The sequence below is a fragment of the Physella acuta genome, unplaced genomic scaffold, assembly GCF_028476545.2.
Source record: "Physella acuta isolate Inbredline_101_S28 unplaced genomic scaffold, ASM2847654v3 ptg000205l, whole genome shotgun sequence".
NCBI classification, from domain to species: domain Eukaryota; kingdom Metazoa; phylum Mollusca; class Gastropoda; family Physidae; genus Physella; species Physella acuta.
This window is the reverse complement of record NW_026731724.1, coordinates 323,504-342,576: the sequence shown is the minus strand read 5'-3', so window position 1 is coordinate 342,576 and position 19,073 is coordinate 323,504. Positions and strand designations below refer to the sequence as shown.

Below are 19,073 nucleotides of genomic sequence, written 5' to 3'. Positions count from 1 at the left end.
AAATACACTTCAAAATATTAATTCAACGTAAAAATACTCATGTATGTGCAGATCACATATGATTTGTTTTATTTTAATTGTTTTCCAATGCAACCAAAAACGGATGCAAGTCATTACATAATATGTCCTTTACTCTTACCGTGAAAATAACGGCTTTTTAAGACTTTTATTAAGTTCTCCATAGGTTGTGTTTGTTTGTTTGTTTGTGGGATGTGACAAATCTTGTATTCTAATTTTGGCCCATTTCTGAAGCAGACATTTCGTTTTTACTTACCAGATTTATTCGTCTCCAATGACAATATAAGAATATCTATTTTATTTTATTTCTTATATAAGTCATGAAAATGTAATTTAAATATCTAAATTCAATAATAAAAGAGGAGATAAGATTACATATTGTTATCTGTCAACATTGTGCTGGTGCTACATGTCAACATTGTGCTGGTGCTACATGTCAATATTGTGCTGGTGCTACATGTCAACATTGTGCTGGTGCTACATGTCAACATTGTGCTGGTGCTACATGTCAACATTGTGCTGGTGCTACATGTCAACATTGTGCTGGTGCTACATGTCAACATTGTGCTGGTGCTACATGTCAACATTGTGCTGGTGCTACATGTCAATATTGTGCTGGTGCTACATGTCAACATTGTGCTGGTGCTACATGTCAACATTGTGCTGGTGCTACATGTCAACATTGTGCTGGTGCTACATGTCAACATTGTGCTGGTGCTACATGTCAACATTGTGCTGGTGCTACATGTCAACATTGTGCTGGTGCTACATGTCAACATTGTGCTGGTGCTACATGTCAACATTGTGCTGGTACTACATGTCAACATTGTGCTGGTACTACATGTCAACATTGTGCTGGTGCTACATGTCAATATTGTGCTGGTGCTACATGTCAATATTGTGCTGGTGCTACATGTCAATATTGTGCTGGTGCTACATGTCAACATTGTGCTGGTGCTACATGTCAACATTGAGCTGGTGCTACATGTCAACATTGTGCTGGTGCTACATGTCAATATTGTGCTGGTGCTACATGTCAATATTGTGCTGGTGCTACATGTCAACATTGTGCTGGTGCTACATGTCAACATTGTGCTGGTGCTACATGTCAACATTGTGCTGGTGCTACATGTCAACATTGTGCTGGTGCTACATGTCAACATTGTGCTGGTGCTACATGTCAACATTGTGCTGGTGCTACATGTCAACATTGTGCTGGTGCTACATGTCAACATTGTGCTGGTGCTACATGTCAACATTGTGCTGGTGCTACATGTCAACATTGTGCTGGTGCTACATGTCAACATTGTGCTGGTGCTACATGTCAACATTGTGCTGGTGCTACATGTCAAAATTGTGCTGGTGCTACATGTCAACATTGTGCTGGTGCTACATGTCAAAATTGTGCTGGTGCTACATGTCAACATTGTGCCGGTGCTACATGTCAACTTGTGCATGTGCTACATCTTATATCAGGAACAAAAACAAAGCAACCTTTTTTCTCGACAGTTTTATCGCTATTTCCATTTTTATATTTCAGAAAATAGAAACTTTATGACGCCAAGAATATCTCATGATGTCATGTAGCTCTAGCTTTTGACCTGTGTAAAAAAGCGGTGTTCGTTGTTTGATCTAATGTATAAAGGTTGTCAATCAAATGTCACGTGATAGTCATGTTTATGAACAACCGTTCAAGTGAGAACAATTATTGCTTTAATAGCCCTGGAAAGACACTTCTGTTTTTTTTAAAAATATTCTCAGGTAAGTTTGTAGATGCAAATGTAAAGGTTATAAATATATAGGCCTATATATATATATATATATATATATATATATATATATATATATATATATATATATATATATATATATATATATATATTGCTGAATAAAGCTACTATAATTACTAAGTTAAGAAATGTTACTATTAACTAATCACTATTAACTAATGAAACTTAATATGTTTTGTCGCATTAAGCGATTCTGCTTTTACTTTAATTATTTTCTAAATTTCACAAGGGCATTCCAGTTTGCATAAATAATCGCTTACGCCAGTTTTATTCTAACACTTTGTGATTTATTTGAAGTTATGTTTAGACAGTGAATATTCCTGTTTAAAACAGACAGCTGTATTAAAGTATCAGTTGACGACTGACTTTAACCTTGCTGCATGCGAGTATTGCAGTTTCTTGTGTCACGGATCTAGGTGAATTCTACCTGAGGGTGTTAGGTCGGTTTTATTGTATTGCACCTTAACACATAAAGAAGTATGGACTTTTAAATTTAAAAAAGTTTCTCCAGATTTGTAAGAATTTAGGATCCTGCCATTTTCTTTCCATTCATGTCCGAAAGGTTTTCACCCCAGCCTAGATAAAAGGGACATGCCACACACTTCGTGGCTCCATTAACACCAGAGATTAGCCTGGTACGTCTTCCTCATTCTTGGGGCTGTATTTTACCATATGATTGTTAGCTTCACTTTTCTATGGTTGGTATTGGAAGTAATCATAAATTGATTTAATTATGCTTAGTTTAATGTTAATAATGAGGTTAAAGAAAATGGTCAGACTAAGGATAAATGTTCTGTACATGAATAACATGTAGATGAAATATTTGCATCTGTGTGAGTGTCAAAACGTGCATATATATATATATATATATATATATATATATATATATATATATATATATATATATATATATATATATATATATATGTATGTATGTATATATATATATATATATATATATATATATATATATATATATATATATATATATATATATATATATATATACATACACCCACACCTATATCAAGCCGTTCCCCAGACCAGACCCCATTTATCTCGCTTATGTTACCAGGGCTAGTTCTTTATAGCCTGAGTTAAAAAAAAATCTGTTGGCCACGAACAAGCCAAGATTAGAATAAAGCATTAACTGTCTCTTTTTCTCTCTTCACAAGTCAGCCACACATAGGAGGACACATAGGGGCTTGGTGAATAAGGGCGTAACGCAAGCGTTAGGCGCAGTATAGAGGCTTAGTGAGCATGGGCGTAACGCAAGCGTAAGGCGCAGTGTTCGGCCTACTCCACCGTACATCTAGAGAAAGTAGTTCCGCCTCTGATAATGTACGTGGAGCAGTTTGCTATATCCCTACTCCACTGTACAACTAGAGAAACTAGTTCCGCCTCTGATAATGTACGTGGAGCAGTTTATCCCTACTCTACTGTACATCTAGAGAAAGTAGCTCCGCCTCTGATAATGTACGTGGAGCAGTTTGCTATATCCCTACTCCACTGTACAACTAGAGAAACTAGTTCCGCCTCTGATAATGTACGTGGAGCAGTTTATCCCTACTCTACTGTACATCTAGAGAAAGTAGCTCCGCCTCTGATAATGTACGTGGAGCAGTTTGCTATATCCCTACTCCACTGTACAACTAGAGAAACTAGTTCCGCCTCTGATAATGTACGTGGAGCAGTTTATCCCTACTCTACTGTACATCTAGAGAAAGTAGTTTCGCCTCTGATAATGTACGTGGAGCAGTTTATCCCTACTCCACTGTACAACTAGAGAAAGTAGTTCCGCCTCTGATAATGTGTGTTGAGCAGTGTGAAGTATCCTTACTTTACTGTACATCTAGAGAAAGTAGTTCCACCTCTGATAATATGCCAAGAACTGTTTGTCTGCGTATCTCTACTCCAATGTAGAGAAAGCAGTTCCGCCTGTACTAATACATGTGTTGGAGCTTGGCTGTATCCCTACTCCAAGGTTCATCTAGAGAAACTAGTTCCGCCTCTGCTAACGTTATGAATGTGCTGTGAAGTGAGGACAGCTAGGATAAGACGTGGTGTTCGCATCGGTTCAACCGTGTCACTATAAAACTACAGCGGAAATTTAACTGAATTTTTAACATCCGGTGTTTTACGCGTCACATACTGAGTCCCACACGGATAGAATAAAGCACACAAAAACCAATATCAGCACTGTTGTTATCGACTGGCCTGGATTTGTGTTTGACTTGTGCGTGCTGTTATTTCTGATGTGATTTAATTTTATTTCTTGCCCAGGTCAGACTGACCGGAAGTACGTCAGTGAGTAGCCATGACAACGGCCATGCAGGGGATGTTTCGCTGTCTTTTGACCTCAGCCCTGGTGGCGCTGTCCTGTTCGCCCCCACCCCCACAGGGTAGGTCCTCGTCTCTTCTTGCTGTATCTTAGGTGGTTGTTCATGTGTGGTAGAACTTGTGGTTGTTCACGTGTGGTAGAACTTGTGATTGTTCACATGTGGTAGAACTTGTGGCTGTTTACGTGTGGTAGAACTTGTGGTTGTTCACGTGTGGTAGAACTTGTGGTTGTTCACATGATGTAGAACTTGTGGTTGTTCACGTGTGGTAGAACTTGTGGTTGTTCACGTGTGGTAGAACTTGTGGTTGTTCACGTGTGGTAGAACTTGTGGCTGTTTACGTGTGGTAGAACTTGTGGTTGTTCACGTGTGGTAGAACTTGTGGTTGTTCACATGATGTAGAACTTGTGGTTGTTCACGTGTGGTAGAACTTGTGGTTGTTCACGTGTGGTAGAACTTGTGGTTGTTCACATGATGTAGAACTTGTGGTTGTTCACGTGTGGTAGAACTTGTGGTTGTTCTCGTGTGGTAGAACTTTATTGTCGTGATTGTAGACGTTCGGTAAAATGAGTGAATGTTGATGTCTGGTGGAACTTAAGTTTCTTTTATCGAAGATACAAACTATAAATATCTTACACATTTCAAAGTGTAAATTAAATCCACTAGCACTGGATAGGCTCGACCTTCTAGAGGATCCAAATACGAATAATAGGGCCAAGATAAATCCAATCATAAGGCTATTTTAAAATGTATTTTAGTATTAACTATTATCGTATAACTTTTCAGTGATCATAACGTATTCTACAATGTCTGTAGAACGTTCTTATAATTGTGTATAGTCAATTGTTCAGAGCTATAATCTCGTAACTCAGACAAGTAGAGTTTACAAATGGGAGTGCGATGATTAAATGGACGGGCCTCAAATGTGCAAAGATTTAATTACTGGCTATAGAGGCGCAACGATTAAATGGACGGGCGACAGATGTGCAATGATTTAATGGACCGCCACAAAAGTGCAATGATTTAATGGATGGCCACATAGATGCAATGATTTAATGGACCGTCATAAAGGTGCAATAATTAAATGGACGGCCACATAGGTGCAATAATTAAATGGACGGCCACATAGGTGCAATGATTTAATGGACAACCACAGAGGTGCAATGATTTAATGTACAGCCACAGAGGTGCAATGATTTAATGGACAGCCACAGAGGTGCAATGATTACATTGAAGTCCCGATGTTGAGAACCCGTACAGAAGACTAGTTAAAGTGAACAGCATTAGACTGGTGCAAATACAGAGCGCGGTAAATCAAGTGACGACATTAAGTCACGTCATTACGGAATGTCACAGAGCGTGTCATACCTGGGGAGGGGGAGGGGGAGGGGGGCTGGCGAGACACCTTTAGTCAGGCAGTACTTGATCCAGATCTAGAGGTCGTTGACCCAGAATTCAAGCAAAGTTGAACTAGACAGTTATACTGCCATGTATAGTGTTTGTCTAAAATAAATAAACAAATCTGCACCAAGGGCATAGGTCAGTGCACTCAGTGTCTGGCGTATAGACAGAGAACTGAGAACGTTCAGCTAGGCGCCATTTGGTTCTGTACATCAGCAACCATCCTATCTTAACAGAAGAACTAGTAGGCTATATAACGACATGGCGTCAACTACCGACACAAACTAGAATCTGATGTAACGAAAACTGACAGTCTGGAACTACTGATGGTCGGAACAAAGAAAGAATTGATGTTAAACAAAGTACCAAACTTTAGCTTCTGCTTTTACCGTTAAAACATTGACTTGTCTTGGATGGTAGAGCTTAGGGCTTCTAGCCCGAAGGAACGAGTTTGGATCCCCGGTCGTTAGTCATCCAACGCTACACCCAGACTTATGGGTACCTGATTCACGTTAGGGAAACAAGGGCGTCTGGGCAGAGTACTGACCCAACTATCACCCTGTATGCCGAGGTTATTTAAACATATGATCTCTATTTCATCTGCCCCATAAGTCTTGAGCACTAACGGGAAAAGATGGTGATACACAAATAAAATTGTAACAAAATACCCTGACATTACTTTTACAGACGCTACACTTCAGTCACACACAAGGATAGAGCTAGAGCGCTATTTTAAACCATCCAACATCAATCACCAAAAGTCATCTTCTCTGGATATGACTTCAGTTTGAAGACATCAACACGACTTAAGGGCTGGTCACTGATCTTCATTGACAGCTGTCAATCTTTCGTGTCAGAGACAACAAAGTGTGGGCCAGCTCTGTTCTCTTGCAGAATCATTAGCTTCATCATTCTCTCCGTACACTCCATTATTCTTTTATTTTAAAATGTTCCATTTCTCTAAATACAAATTCATCTATTGTTGCAAGTCTTGTCCATTTATCTTGGTGCACGGTGCACATACAAGCATGCGAAAATTCTACGCCACACAATTGTAGTGTCAGTAGTAGGCCTACAATTCTCAAAACAATTGTAGTGTCTGTAGTAGGCCTACAATTCTCAAAACAATTGTAGTGTGTGTAGGGGCTGGGGTGGGGGGTTATAACATGGACTTTTAAAACAAAAGATGTCCCCACGGTATATTAGAGCCACTGGCGACTGTGCATGCATGTCGTTTTGAGATTCACAAAACCACAATTTTACGCTTTAAATATTGTTTTGAAATATTGAAATACAAGCCCACATCGAAATCCTGACTAGGATGCAACACATTGCGCCTTACAGTAACATACCAGAGCAGCTATATTGTGACGTGTGGCCCATTATTTAATGTCTCGGCCAGGAGGTTACAGAGACATTAATTATCTGCCCGTTTAGCTAATTTGTACCCAACCGCTGTCCCTATTAACTCCCATATTATCTCAGTTATTTCCCTTGAGAAAGAATTACCGCGAGATGTGCCTGTAAAATGAGTACAAGTTTTCTTATTATATCATGTTTTGTGCTGGTAAAATCAAGAAGTTAAAAATCTTTAATAATTGATGTTTTGGTCGAGACTCTAATATAAATTGACCTGAGGGTTGTACAACGTCACGGTACACTTAGCTCATTGTCGACCCAATCCCAACCTGTCACACATTGTCACACAAAACTTTTTATAGATCCGCCATCTGCCAAACAATGTCACAAAAACAGATAATATTCGCCGTCTATACAATGCTCTACATCAGGGGTCTCCAAACTACGGCCCGCAGGCCGGATGCGGCCCTCGAAGTCCTCTCATCCGGCCCGCGGAGATCTTTTTGTCCAAGGAAAAATCGTTTGTTGGTGATAGCTGAGGAACTCTGCCCAGAAAAAACAAAGACATGCCTGGAAGAAACTGGCCCTCGAACTGAAATTTGATAGTTAATGCGGCCCTCGGACTGAAAAGTTTGGAGACCCCTGCTCTACATGATTCTTGTATTTCGAGAATCTAACAAATCCACCCTAAGACTGTACGCGATCAATGACTGCACGCGAAAATCAGCTGTTCATTTGTTGTTATGTAAGATGCGTGTGTATGTTGTAGATGTGTTTTTAATGCTTGCTTGTGTTGCTTCTCTGTTCAATGAAATAATTAAATAACTGTGTATAACGTCATTGACTGTTTATCTCTCTATACAAACACTCATCTGATACTTTTTGCAGGCTCATTTTTTTCACCGCCACCTGACCCCTTTGGACCACCCCCCGCTTACCCACCCCCACAGCCACAGGCGTATGCACCTATCCCACCCCTTGGATACGCCCTTCCACCGCCTCAAGGCTACGCCCCTCAACCTAATACATATAACCCACAGTATTACCCCCCTCCCCCCTCTCCTGGCTTCAGCCTGACCCAGCTCAGCTACCAGCCCCAGCCCATGAACAGCAGACCCCTACCCCCACTACCCCCTATTGCCCCCCCTCGAGACGCAGCGCCCGCGGGGTCATCAGGCTACGCCACAGGACCGGTCGAGCAGGAGTTCGAAGGTGACCCCTATGCTACAGGGGGTGGGGCACCCGCCAGTCATTCTCAGAGTGAGTACATTCGGTGCAGCTGCTCATTTCACCGTTCTACACACATCAACATGCACACATCAACATGCACACAACATAATTACTAAAGTACTGCACACATCAACACAATTACTCATGTACATCAACATGTACTACACACATCAACATAGTTACTCATGTACTACACACATCAACATAGTTAACCATGTACTACACACATCATAGTTACTCATATATTACACACATCAACATAATTACTCATGTACTACACACAACATAGGTACTCATGTACTACACACAACATAGGTACTCATGTGCTACACACATCAACATAGTTACTCATGTACTACACACAACATAGTTACTCATGTACTACACACAACATAGTTACTCATGTACTACACACAACATAGTTACTCATGTACTACACACAACGTAGTTACTCATGTACTACACACAACATAGTTACTCATGTACTACACACAACATAGTTACTCATGTACTACACACAACGTAGTTACTCATGTACTACACACATCAACATAGTTACTCATGTACTACACACAACATAGTTACTCATGTACTACACACAACATAGTTACTCATGTACTAAACACATCAACATAGTTACTCATGTACTACACACATCAACATAGTTACTCATGTACTACACACATCAACATAGTTACTCATGTACTAAACACATCAACATAATTACTCATGTACTACACACATCAACATAGCTACTCATGTACTACACACATCAACATAGTTACTCAAGTACTACACACATCAACATAGCTACTCATGTACTACACACATCAACATAGCTACTCATGTACTAAACACATCAACATAATTACTCATGTACTACATACAACATAGGTACTCATGTACTAAACACATCAACATAATTACTCACGTGCTAAACACATCAACATAATTACTCATGTACTAAACACATCAACATAATTACTCATGTACTAAACACATCAACATAATTACTCATGTACTACATACAACATAGTTACTCGTGTACTAAACACATCAACATAGTTGCCCATATACCCATATCCCTACCGTCAAAGATCTACGCGATAAACGGGTAACGAATATGGTGTGGATTCATGTCGAGCGGTTGTTCAATAAAATTAGGCTTATGAAGTTAAGAGAGTAATTGAGGTTCTCGATCTGCAATGAGGTGTGTGAAGTTCAGACTAAATTAGGTTCTCGATCTGCTAGAGACACGTCGCGAGAAGCCACTCAAATAACTTAGGCTGCCAAAACTATTCCCTCTGTATTCTTCTAATCCACCCTTTCTTGATGCCAAAATGTATTCCACACTTGGTGTGGACAACCTCCCCCCCCCCCCCCCCCGCCATAAAGCTGGATGTTAAACCATAAAACCCCTGACTAACCTTCGTTAATAAATGTATAAGGTTAAGAGAAAAATGTTAATAGAAAAACAACAAACCATAACTTCTTGGGTTACCTCCCCTGGTTATATTCACCATTTAATTGGCTCGTTCATTGGTGGAATCCACACGTTTAAACAAATGTACCCACCCCCCTTTCTGTCCACATGCGTAAATGTACCCCCCCCCCCACACACACACACTACTCCCCTTGGTGTGGGTCCTATAAGGTTAGTCCTCGCAAAACCTGCGTCCAATACACTATTTCAATAGTATGTGTATGTATAGCATGCGTTTAATAATACATAGATCTATAATGATTTATTCAAAAATAGTGTCATTATGTATTAATACGATTAACAGTATTTAAAATGTATTGACACATATTTATAAAATGTTTTAAAACTATAAATATATATTGATCTCAGAGGCGTATCCAGGTTTTCGAAAAGAACAAAAAAGGCGCCGAATTTTTAACACGTTCTATATACGTATATATATATATATATATATATATATATATATATATATATATATATATATATATATATATATATATATATATATATATGTCATTAATTCGCTATGATGTAAAATAAATTGAAAGTAGCACTCTGAAGAAATAAGAAAAAACACACAATGTTGGCCGACAAAACAAAAATTGTATCAATCTAAACAATTTATATATATATATATATATATATATATATATATATATATATATATATATATATATATATATATATATATACTACAACCAAAAACAATGAACGTAACACAATCTGTTTTGTAATTCTTGTAAACAAAATTTCTTACATAATAATTCCTGGGAAATTATTTAAGACAAGGGAAATAGGGGAAATAATCACTCTCTTAATATAAATATGTATATATTTACACATTTAATTGTAAATGTCAATACAAATAAATAATTACTTTAGAATATAATGAAATTGTTTAAGACTATTCGTGTTTACAAAATGTTTTTGTCTATAATCAGAATTTAATATATCGTCATCATAAATGCTAAAGTATTACAGCATAATGAAAGTTTTTAAAATCAGAGTTGGTATAAAACCACGCTTTTCGATATATTAGAAAAAACATTCGGAATAACATCCTACATGTAACTGAACAACGGTCTTACATTACTATTCATATATTTCAATTATCTACTGCTCCTTTTTGTTCTTAAAGATCATTTTTTAAACATAGTGATAGGTATGGGTTAGATCACTGTATTGATCACACACCTTTTTTACTGGTAATTTCAAAAACAATATTCACAGAGTTTTACGTTTAAAAAGCTAATTTTCTGGCGGCATGGTACTATGGTACATCATTACGCGTTTTTCTACATGTACTTAACAGATCAGTTTGGGTTGGGTTGGGGGGGGGGATGGGTTCAACCTTATATTCACCACTGTCCGTTCACTTTAGGTCAATTATCCAACCCAGTGTATACCTAGGTGTGACATTAATGTCGCTCTACACAATTGTGGTGGTGAGGTGTGTGTGATTTACATAGATGTGCCGACCAAAAATATTTTTTTAACAAATATCATTGTTTAAAACTTTGAATTTAAAAAGTTTCCAAAAAGGCGCCACTTTGCTGAAAATGGCCAGAGGGGGAGCGGCCGCTCCCCCTGCTCCCCCCTGCGTACGCTACTGATTGATCTCTTGCATTGTTTCAATGATTTTTTTTTTCCAAATTTAAGCAAACTTTTTGCAGGAAATTAAACATTTAATTCTGGTATGAAAGAAGAGTTTTTAATTTATTAAATTTCCTTTGTCTTACACAACATTATAAGTAATTTAACGCAGAGGTATTATCTCTAAAAATATAAATAACATAAATTGCTTGGGGTTTTATTTATATCAATCATAGGCACCGCCGTTTAATTGTATGCATTTTGTATGCAGATGAAATATTTCCTTGCTTGTTGTAAGATACAAATATTTCGATGCTAAGTTGAACGTAGTGGCACCCACACCAAAAATAACCCGCGTCCACAAAAATCAACTTATTCGACCCATCCCCCACCCTTCCCCCACACACCACATTACCAACGTTCGATAATGACCCATTCGATAAAGACCCATTCGATAAAGACCCATTCAATAAAGACCCATTCAATAAAGACCCATTCAATAAAGACCCATTCGATAAAGACCCATTCGGTAAAGACCCATTCGATAATGACCCCTTTGGTAATGACCCATTCGATAAAGACCCATTCGATAAAGACCCATTCGATAAAGACCCATTCGATAAAGACCCATTCGATAAAGACCCATTAGATAATGACCCCTTTGGTAAAGACCTATTCGATAATGACCCCTTTGGTAATGACCCACTCGATAATGCCGTTATTCTCTCTCTCAGATTCTGTGTACGGCGCACAAGACACGACTCTACTGGACGCCTACCACAGCAGTAACTCTAACGGTGGCAGTGGAAGATCTCAGGGCACCGACCTAATGAACGGCGTGGTCGGCGCCTATATGATCAACGAATATGTTTTCTAGGACGATTGGATTTCATGTACCTTTTTGTTTCTTAATGTTATGTATCTACACAAACTTACCGTGCCATTGAAGTCAACTTGATTGCTACCAATAAGGTGTGACCTCTGCATCATAAGTTGATACTTTGTTTGGTAGAGTCAAGCAACTATTAACCAAAAGCGTGTGTAGCCCAATACACCTTTCACTGCCCACATAGCTTGGTTATTGAGAGAGAGGTGACAGATCTAGATCTAAAAACATCTCCGGAAAAAATGCTTGAGCTAAAATTATAGAAAATGAAATGTGTTTGTAAAAGAATCAAATAAAATGTAACAGTTCAAACAAATACAGCGTAGCATGTGTTAGTTTTATTGAAACAATGCAACCAACATACAGCTAAACACAGCACGCGGACATTTTATAGAAAATTATAAAACCCACATATATAAATCATGTCTATCTAAACACTTGCTCAGTCTTTTTATTGAATATTACATCAGAAACATGCGGCATATTTGTAACTATTTCACCCAAGTCATTTGAATAAAGCTTAATTGTACTTTTATTGCTAAAACAGCTCCATAAACCCACAGAGCTCTGTAAGCTCAAGCTAAAACAGCCCCACAACACACAGATCTGTGTAAGCTCAAGCTAAAACAGCTCCACCGTGCCCATAGCCCCAAGCGCCATGACCCTGTCCATCAAGTTCTGTGAGGCCGGGGGTCTGGCCGCAGCACTTCCGGTCAAGCCGTCCGTCCTGGGCTGTCTGGACATTGCAGCAAAGCTGAAGAGCGGACTGTTGGGCAGCTCAATCTTGTCTTTACCCATGGCGGTTCGGAACATGTTGATCGTTTTGATATCGAAGCCAAAGGAATCGGGTGGGGGCTGAGCTGGGGGCTGAGCTGGAGGGGCGGGGGGCTGGTACACTGGGGGTGTATAGCTGCTGGGGGCTTGTGGGCGTGGATCTGAATAGCCGTACCGCTCAAGTCCGGGATTTTGTTGAAAGTTGGTGTTGGGTCCACTTCCGGTTTGGGGAGGCTGGTAACTGTAGCCGCCATTTTGTTGGTTGCCGTTGTACGCTCCAGGCTGTGGCTGTGTGTTGGTGTAGGGTTGTTGTTGGTAGTTGTTGGGCGCAAACTGTGGTTGTTGCTGTCTTGGGTCGTACGTGTTTGAACTGTACTGTTGTTGTGGTGGTGGCCTTTGGTCGTAGCCGTTGCTGTTGTACTGTGGTTGCTGTTGTGACATTCCGGGGTTCTGTTGACCGGGTTGTGATATGGGTTGGGATATGGGTTGTGTGGGTTGGCCCATGTAGGGCTGCTGACTCGCGCCTTGGTACGGTCCGTTGGCGTCGCTACGGTATGGTGGGCCGTAGTTACCGCCGCTGTTTTGTGGTTGGCCGTAGTTACTGCCGCTGTTTTGTGGTTGGCCGAAGTTACCGCCGCTGTTTTGTGGTTGTGGTTGGCCGTAGTTACCGCCGCTGTTTTGTGGTTGGCCGTAGTTAGTGCCGCTGTTTTGAGGTTGGGGTTGGCCGTAGTTACCGCCGCTGTTTTGTGGTTGGCCGTAGTTACCGCCGCTGTTTTGTGGTTGGCCGTAGTTAGTGCCGCTGTTTTGAGGTTGGGGTTGGCCGTAGTTACCGCCGCTGTTTTGTGGTTGGCCGAAGTTACTGCCGCTGTTTTGTGGCTGTTGTGGAGGCGAATAAAATTGCCCACCCTGCTGAGGCGTGTAACTGAACCCTCCTCCCTGTGGGGTTGTCGGCTGTGTCCAGGGCTGGGGCTCGCTGCCGCCCCCTGCCGGGAAACCTGTGCTGTTGGGCGCTAGCTCGTACATCCCACTGGCCGGTGACCCGAACGCCGCGCCCCCAGGTGGTGAGATCCCAGGCGACCCCCCGTTACCCGTTGAGTACTGTTGGGGCTGATAGTTCTGGGCAGATGGAAACATCGTGTTACCTGTCTGGGGGAAAGAGTTAGGTGGGGTGGGGCTGCCAAATTGTCCCGTGGACCCGAACATGCCAGCACCGGGCGGGGGGTCGCTACCTTGGCTGTTTGGGCTCGTGGCTCCGGGTAGACCGCCAGTGTTGGAGGCTAGCGGCGAGGTGTACAAACCACCAGCTGCAGAGGGCGGCGTCCCGAACACGCTGGTCAGTCGAAACATCCCGGGCTCATTCGCGGAGGGGAACGATTTGGTTGGACCAAGGTCAAACTGAGATGGAGAGGTAAAAAATCTGTTTCCGGTTTGTGGAGGGCTGAAGAAGCCACCACCTATATCACCCGGGAGCAGGGCGTCGCCCTGGCCGGGAGTTGCGGCGGCCGCAGCGGCGGCCTGCTTTGCCGCCTTCTCCGAGCCTGGCGGTGGGGCGGGGTCAAGGTCAAAGAGCTCTTGCGCCATGGGCGACCTGAGGAAAGTTGAGGTGAAAGGATCCATCGAGCCAGGGATCAAATTTTGGTAGCCAGACTGGGGCAGGAAACTCTTGGACGCCATGCTCATCAGGTACTGGGGCAGTGCTGCAATGTACAGGTGTGTGAGAGGCGACAGGTAGATGTAATGTACAGGTGTGTGAGTGGTGACAGGTAGATGTAATGTACAGGTGTGTGAGAGGTGACGCGACAGGTAGATGTAATGTACAGGTGTGTAAGTAGTGGCGCGACAGGTAGATATAATGTACAGGTGTGTGAGTGGTGGCGCGACAGGGTGATGCAATGTGGGGAAGTGCTAGCACGCCACTCGACATGTAGGTGGCTGAGTACTAGCAGGCCACACAACATGTGGGTGGCTGAGTGCTAGCAGGCCACACAACATGTGGGTGTGTGGGTGCTAACAAGCCACACAACACGTTGGTGGCTGGGTACTAACAAGCCACACGAAATGTGGGTGGCTGGGTGCTAACAAGCCACACGAAATGTGGGTGGCTGACTCCTAACAACATGGGCGACAAAGTATGCCCTGTATATTTTGAAATACTTATATAACAGTATATGTGGGTGGGTTGGTGTGTCGGAAATATCACAAGTCAGTGTTATGTAATATGTAAACGATTTAAAAGAACAACGAGAAATAAACACATTAAACACTTACGTTGTGCTGTGACCAGCTAGAAATAAACACATTGAACACTTACGTTGTGACCAGCTAGAACTAAACACATTGAACACTTACGTTGTGCTGTAACCAGCTAGAACTAAACACATTGAACACTTACGTTGTGACCAGCTAGAAATAAACACATTAATCACTTACCTTGTGACCAGCTAGAAGTAAACACATTGAACACTTACGTTGTGACCAGCTAGAAATAAACACATTGAACACTTACCTTGTGACCAGCTAGAAATAAACACATTGAACACTTACGTTGTGACCAACTAGAAATAAACACATTGAACACTTACGCTGTGCTGTGACCAGCTAGAAATAAACACATTGAACACTTACCTTTTGACCAGCTAGAACTAAACACATTGAACACTTACGTTATGACCAGCTAGAAATAAACACATTGAACACTTACGTTATGCTGTGACCAGCTAGAAATAAACACATTGAACACTTACGTTGTGACCAGCTTTAACTTAACACATTAAACACTTACGTTGTGACCAGCTAGAACTAAACACATTGAACACCTACGTTGTGACCAGCTAGAACTAAACACATTGAACACTTACGTTGTGACCAGCTAGAACTAAACACATTGAACACTTACGTTGTGACCAGCTAGAAATAAACACATTGAACACTTACCTTGTGACCAGCTAGAACTAAACACATTGAACACTGACGTTGTGACCAGCTAGAACTAAACACATTGAACACTTACGTTGTGACCAGCTAGAAATAAACACATTGAACACTTACCTTGTGACCAGCTAGAAATAAACACATTGAACACTGACCTTGTGACCAGCTAGAACTAAACACATTGAACACTGACGTTGTGACCAGCTAGAACTAAACACATTGAACACTTACGTTGTGACCAGCTAGAAATAAACACATTGAACACTTACAATGTGACCAGCTAGAACTAAACACATTGAACACTTACAATGTGACCAGCTAGAACTAAACACATTGAACACTTACGTTGTGACCAGCTAGAACTAAACACATTGAACACTTACGTTGTGACCAGCTAGAACTAAACACATTGAACACTTACGTTGTGCTGCGACCAGCGAGAAACAAGCCAGCACCAGAAACATGGTGACGGAGGGGGATGCTGTTGATCCTTCAATAAAGGCTGATGGTGATGCTGTTGATCCTTCAATGGAAGCGGAGGGTGATGCTGTTGATCCTTCAATGGAAGCGGAGGGGGATGCTGTTGATCCTTCAATGGAAGCGGAGGGTGTTGCTGTTGATCCTTCAATGGAAGCGGAGGGTGATGCTGTTGATCCTTCAATGGAAGAAACAAAACATTTTTTTGTATAGATGAATTGAATCCATACTGACTATCTAATTGTATGTGAACTCCAAGGCTAAAACTACTTTTAAATCTTAAAGAATCAAACTAATGGCAACTGGACTGGAGACTAGATTAGACACTAGCCTAGACACTAGCCTATACACGTGTCTAGATACTAGCCTAGATACAAAATGTATGGAACCAGTCTCTCATATTCACTTAGTCAAAGCCGGTAAAAAAAAGTGCACAAACAACAACAGACGCATCTCCTATGCAGTAAGAGTACACACTGCATTAGATTGTACAGGCTGTTAACTTTAATTAATTATTAGACAAATTGTTGTCATAATTACCCACATAGTTCACTTATCAGACAACAAAATAGGGCTGTTGTTTGTACACAAACACACAGACAAACAAACTGGCATCACACAAGGGAATATAAGGACCAGATAACTTTAGACACACAACACGGTAAACGTAAACATTAGTGCAAGTAAACAAATGTATACATTATCCTTGGGTAGGCTGATTAGTCTATTGCGTGCTTTAATAGCATTAAACAGCTTGCTAAACATTGTGTAAATATCTTTACAATCAAATGATAGGCTTATATATTTATCATTAATTTTCATGCACTATTTACAAAAGGCACCAGATGTAGGCTACTAGGAAACACAAACCTAACCAACAGCCTTCACTTCAACACACTGTGATTTATTTGTTATATTTTGTCATTGAGGAAACTACACGGTTTAATTATCATTTTCTGGTAGATGTGCTGGCAAAGTTAAATATCGCTGAATCCCATACACAAAAGTTGACAACATCAATACGCCTAAAATGTGTTTCTAATGTGAACATCACTCAATCAAATACATGATGAGACCAAAAAGATATCTCATTTATTCACATGTCTACAAATGCCAGAAAATGTGCTCACCAGAAAAGTTGACAGCTCCGTACAAAACTCGACAGACACCCAAGTTCTGCTGAAAGTTGACGTCGTGAATCTCCCTCTATGATGCCAGCAGCTACGGCAGAACTCTGGCCATGGAGGCGGTCAACTAACTGGCTGCCCTCGGTCAACTAACTGGCTCCGGACGTTAGGCAGGAAATAGTGCCGTCAAGTTGTCAGAGAGGAGCCCGAAGATGCAGTGGCTAGGCCTGTGTACCAATACATGGGTCAGGACATGGGGGGGGGGGGGGGGGAGGGTGTCGGTGATGGGAATTTTAATTCCTTATTGTTACATACAAATAATCAGCAATTTAAATCAGAAGATGTAAAACAGCTCTATTTTACTATCATTTAAATATTTAAAAAATCAATTTTTTTATTCTATATAATCTATCTAATTTACTCTACAAGTATCCTAACTGTCGTATTATAAAAAAATATCTATTTTCAAATAAAAAATTACTTTAATAATAGTTAGACCACATTGATTAGTATAGAGTAGAGTGCTTACAGTAGTTACACCACTCAGGGGACGTAACCGAATAGTTTCTTCATAGCCTCTCTTGGGTAAAATGCGAGGCATCGTTGAGGTCGGCTGTCAGAGATGATGGAGCAACATCTTCATGTCTGACACGTCATGTGGACCGGCATAACGCGCTTGTTTAGCCTAAATTACGTCTTATAACGTATACATCTTGTTTTATTTGGGGACTGAAAGACAACAAAAAACAATTAATTTCAAAACGTTGTCAGCTATTCCATGAGATATTTCTATAGCGAGGTTTGTTCCCTTTAGGAAACTGCTGTGGATGCATGCTGGCTACATAATGAAACTCACAGCTGTAGGTTGTGTCAAGAGTAATTATATTTACACGTCGGGCTAAGTAACAAACAAAAGCTTTGTCAAACATGGGGGGGGGGGGTGAATTAAGATGTTGAGAACCGTTGAAGTAGAAAATAAACGAATCAAAAAGGCAACAACAACTAAATTATGCGCGTCACGATGTTAGGTAAAAATACATTGAATTAATTAACATAGGTTTAGACTGTTTACCAGAATAAATAACATTGCTTCCTAGTTGTTGTGTTTTGATTCTGCATAAATGACTTCTGTTTTTTGCCTATTTGTAATATATATAGGACGTTAAACAATGGAAAAGTTCGTGCAAAAATCATTTTCACATCGAATTTAGGGCAGATGTTAACAGGTCAAGCTCGTTATTTTCATACAACCTCGTTATCGTCATCCAACATCGTTATCGTCATCCAACATCGTTATCGTCATCCAACATCGTTATCGTCATCCAACATCGTTATCGTCATCCAACATCGTTATCGTCATCCAACATCGTTATCGTCATCCAACATCGTTATCGTCATCCAACATCGTTATCGTCATCCAACATCGTTATCGTCATCCAACATCGTTATCGTCATCCAACATCGTTATCGCTATCTAACGTAGGTATCATCAGCCAACCACATTACCTTTATCTACCTCGTCATCGTTATTTAGCCTCATTATCGCTATCCAACTACAACACTATTGTGTAGGTATTTAAACTGCTGCTGTGGTGATACCTGATCTAAGTAACTGTGATAGTACTTCAACATCACAAAACTCATGGTAGCGTGACATTTCTTACA

At 40.7% G+C, this 19,073-nt stretch overlaps 2 protein-coding genes across 2 annotated transcripts; one reads left to right on the top strand and one right to left on the bottom strand.

Moving 5' to 3' along the window:
• The first annotated feature begins 3,821 nt into the window (after window positions 1-3,821).
• On the top strand, window positions 3,822-12,417 carry LOC131937275 (uncharacterized). The gene is made up of 3 exons (XM_059294568.1): window positions 3,822-4,210; window positions 7,796-8,167; window positions 11,948-12,417. Exons 1-3 carry the CDS (start codon window positions 4,126-4,128, stop codon window positions 12,088-12,090), a joined length of 600 nt encoding a protein of 199 aa, XP_059150551.1. The 5' UTR covers window positions 3,822-4,125; the 3' UTR covers window positions 12,091-12,417.
• Window positions 12,418-12,720: 303 nt separating this feature from the next.
• On the bottom strand, window positions 12,721-18,057 carry LOC131937263 (basic salivary proline-rich protein 2-like). Its single transcript, XM_059294550.1, has 4 exons — window positions 17,938-18,057; window positions 17,412-17,635; window positions 16,226-16,360; window positions 12,721-14,570 (listed from the first exon to the last, which is right to left on the bottom strand). Exons 3-4 carry the CDS (start codon window positions 16,266-16,268, stop codon window positions 12,721-12,723), a joined length of 1,893 nt encoding a protein of 630 aa, XP_059150533.1. The 5' UTR covers window positions 16,269-16,360; window positions 17,412-17,635; window positions 17,938-18,057.
• Between the last annotated feature and the right edge of the window lie 1,016 nt (window positions 18,058-19,073).

Excerpts from the sequence above, each read along its gene's own strand:
- LOC131937275 (XM_059294568.1), top strand. The coding sequence starts at position 4,126 with ATGACAACGGCCATGCAGGGGATGTTTCGCTGTCTTTTGACCTCAGCC. Across the intron at positions 4,211-7,795 it reads TTCGCCCCCACCCCCACAGG|GCTCATTTTTTTCACCGCCA; the intron begins GTAGGTCCTCGT and ends TACTTTTTGCAG. Across the intron at positions 8,168-11,947 it reads ACCCGCCAGTCATTCTCAGA|ATTCTGTGTACGGCGCACAA; the intron begins GTGAGTACATTC and ends TCTCTCTCTCAG.
- LOC131937263 (XM_059294550.1), bottom strand. The coding sequence starts at position 16,268 with ATGTTTCTGGTGCTGGCTTGTTTCTCGCTGGTCGCAGCACAAC. Across the intron at positions 14,571-16,225 it reads CTCGCTGGTCGCAGCACAAC|CACTGCCCCAGTACCTGATG; the intron begins GTAAGTGTTCAA and ends TGTACATTGCAG.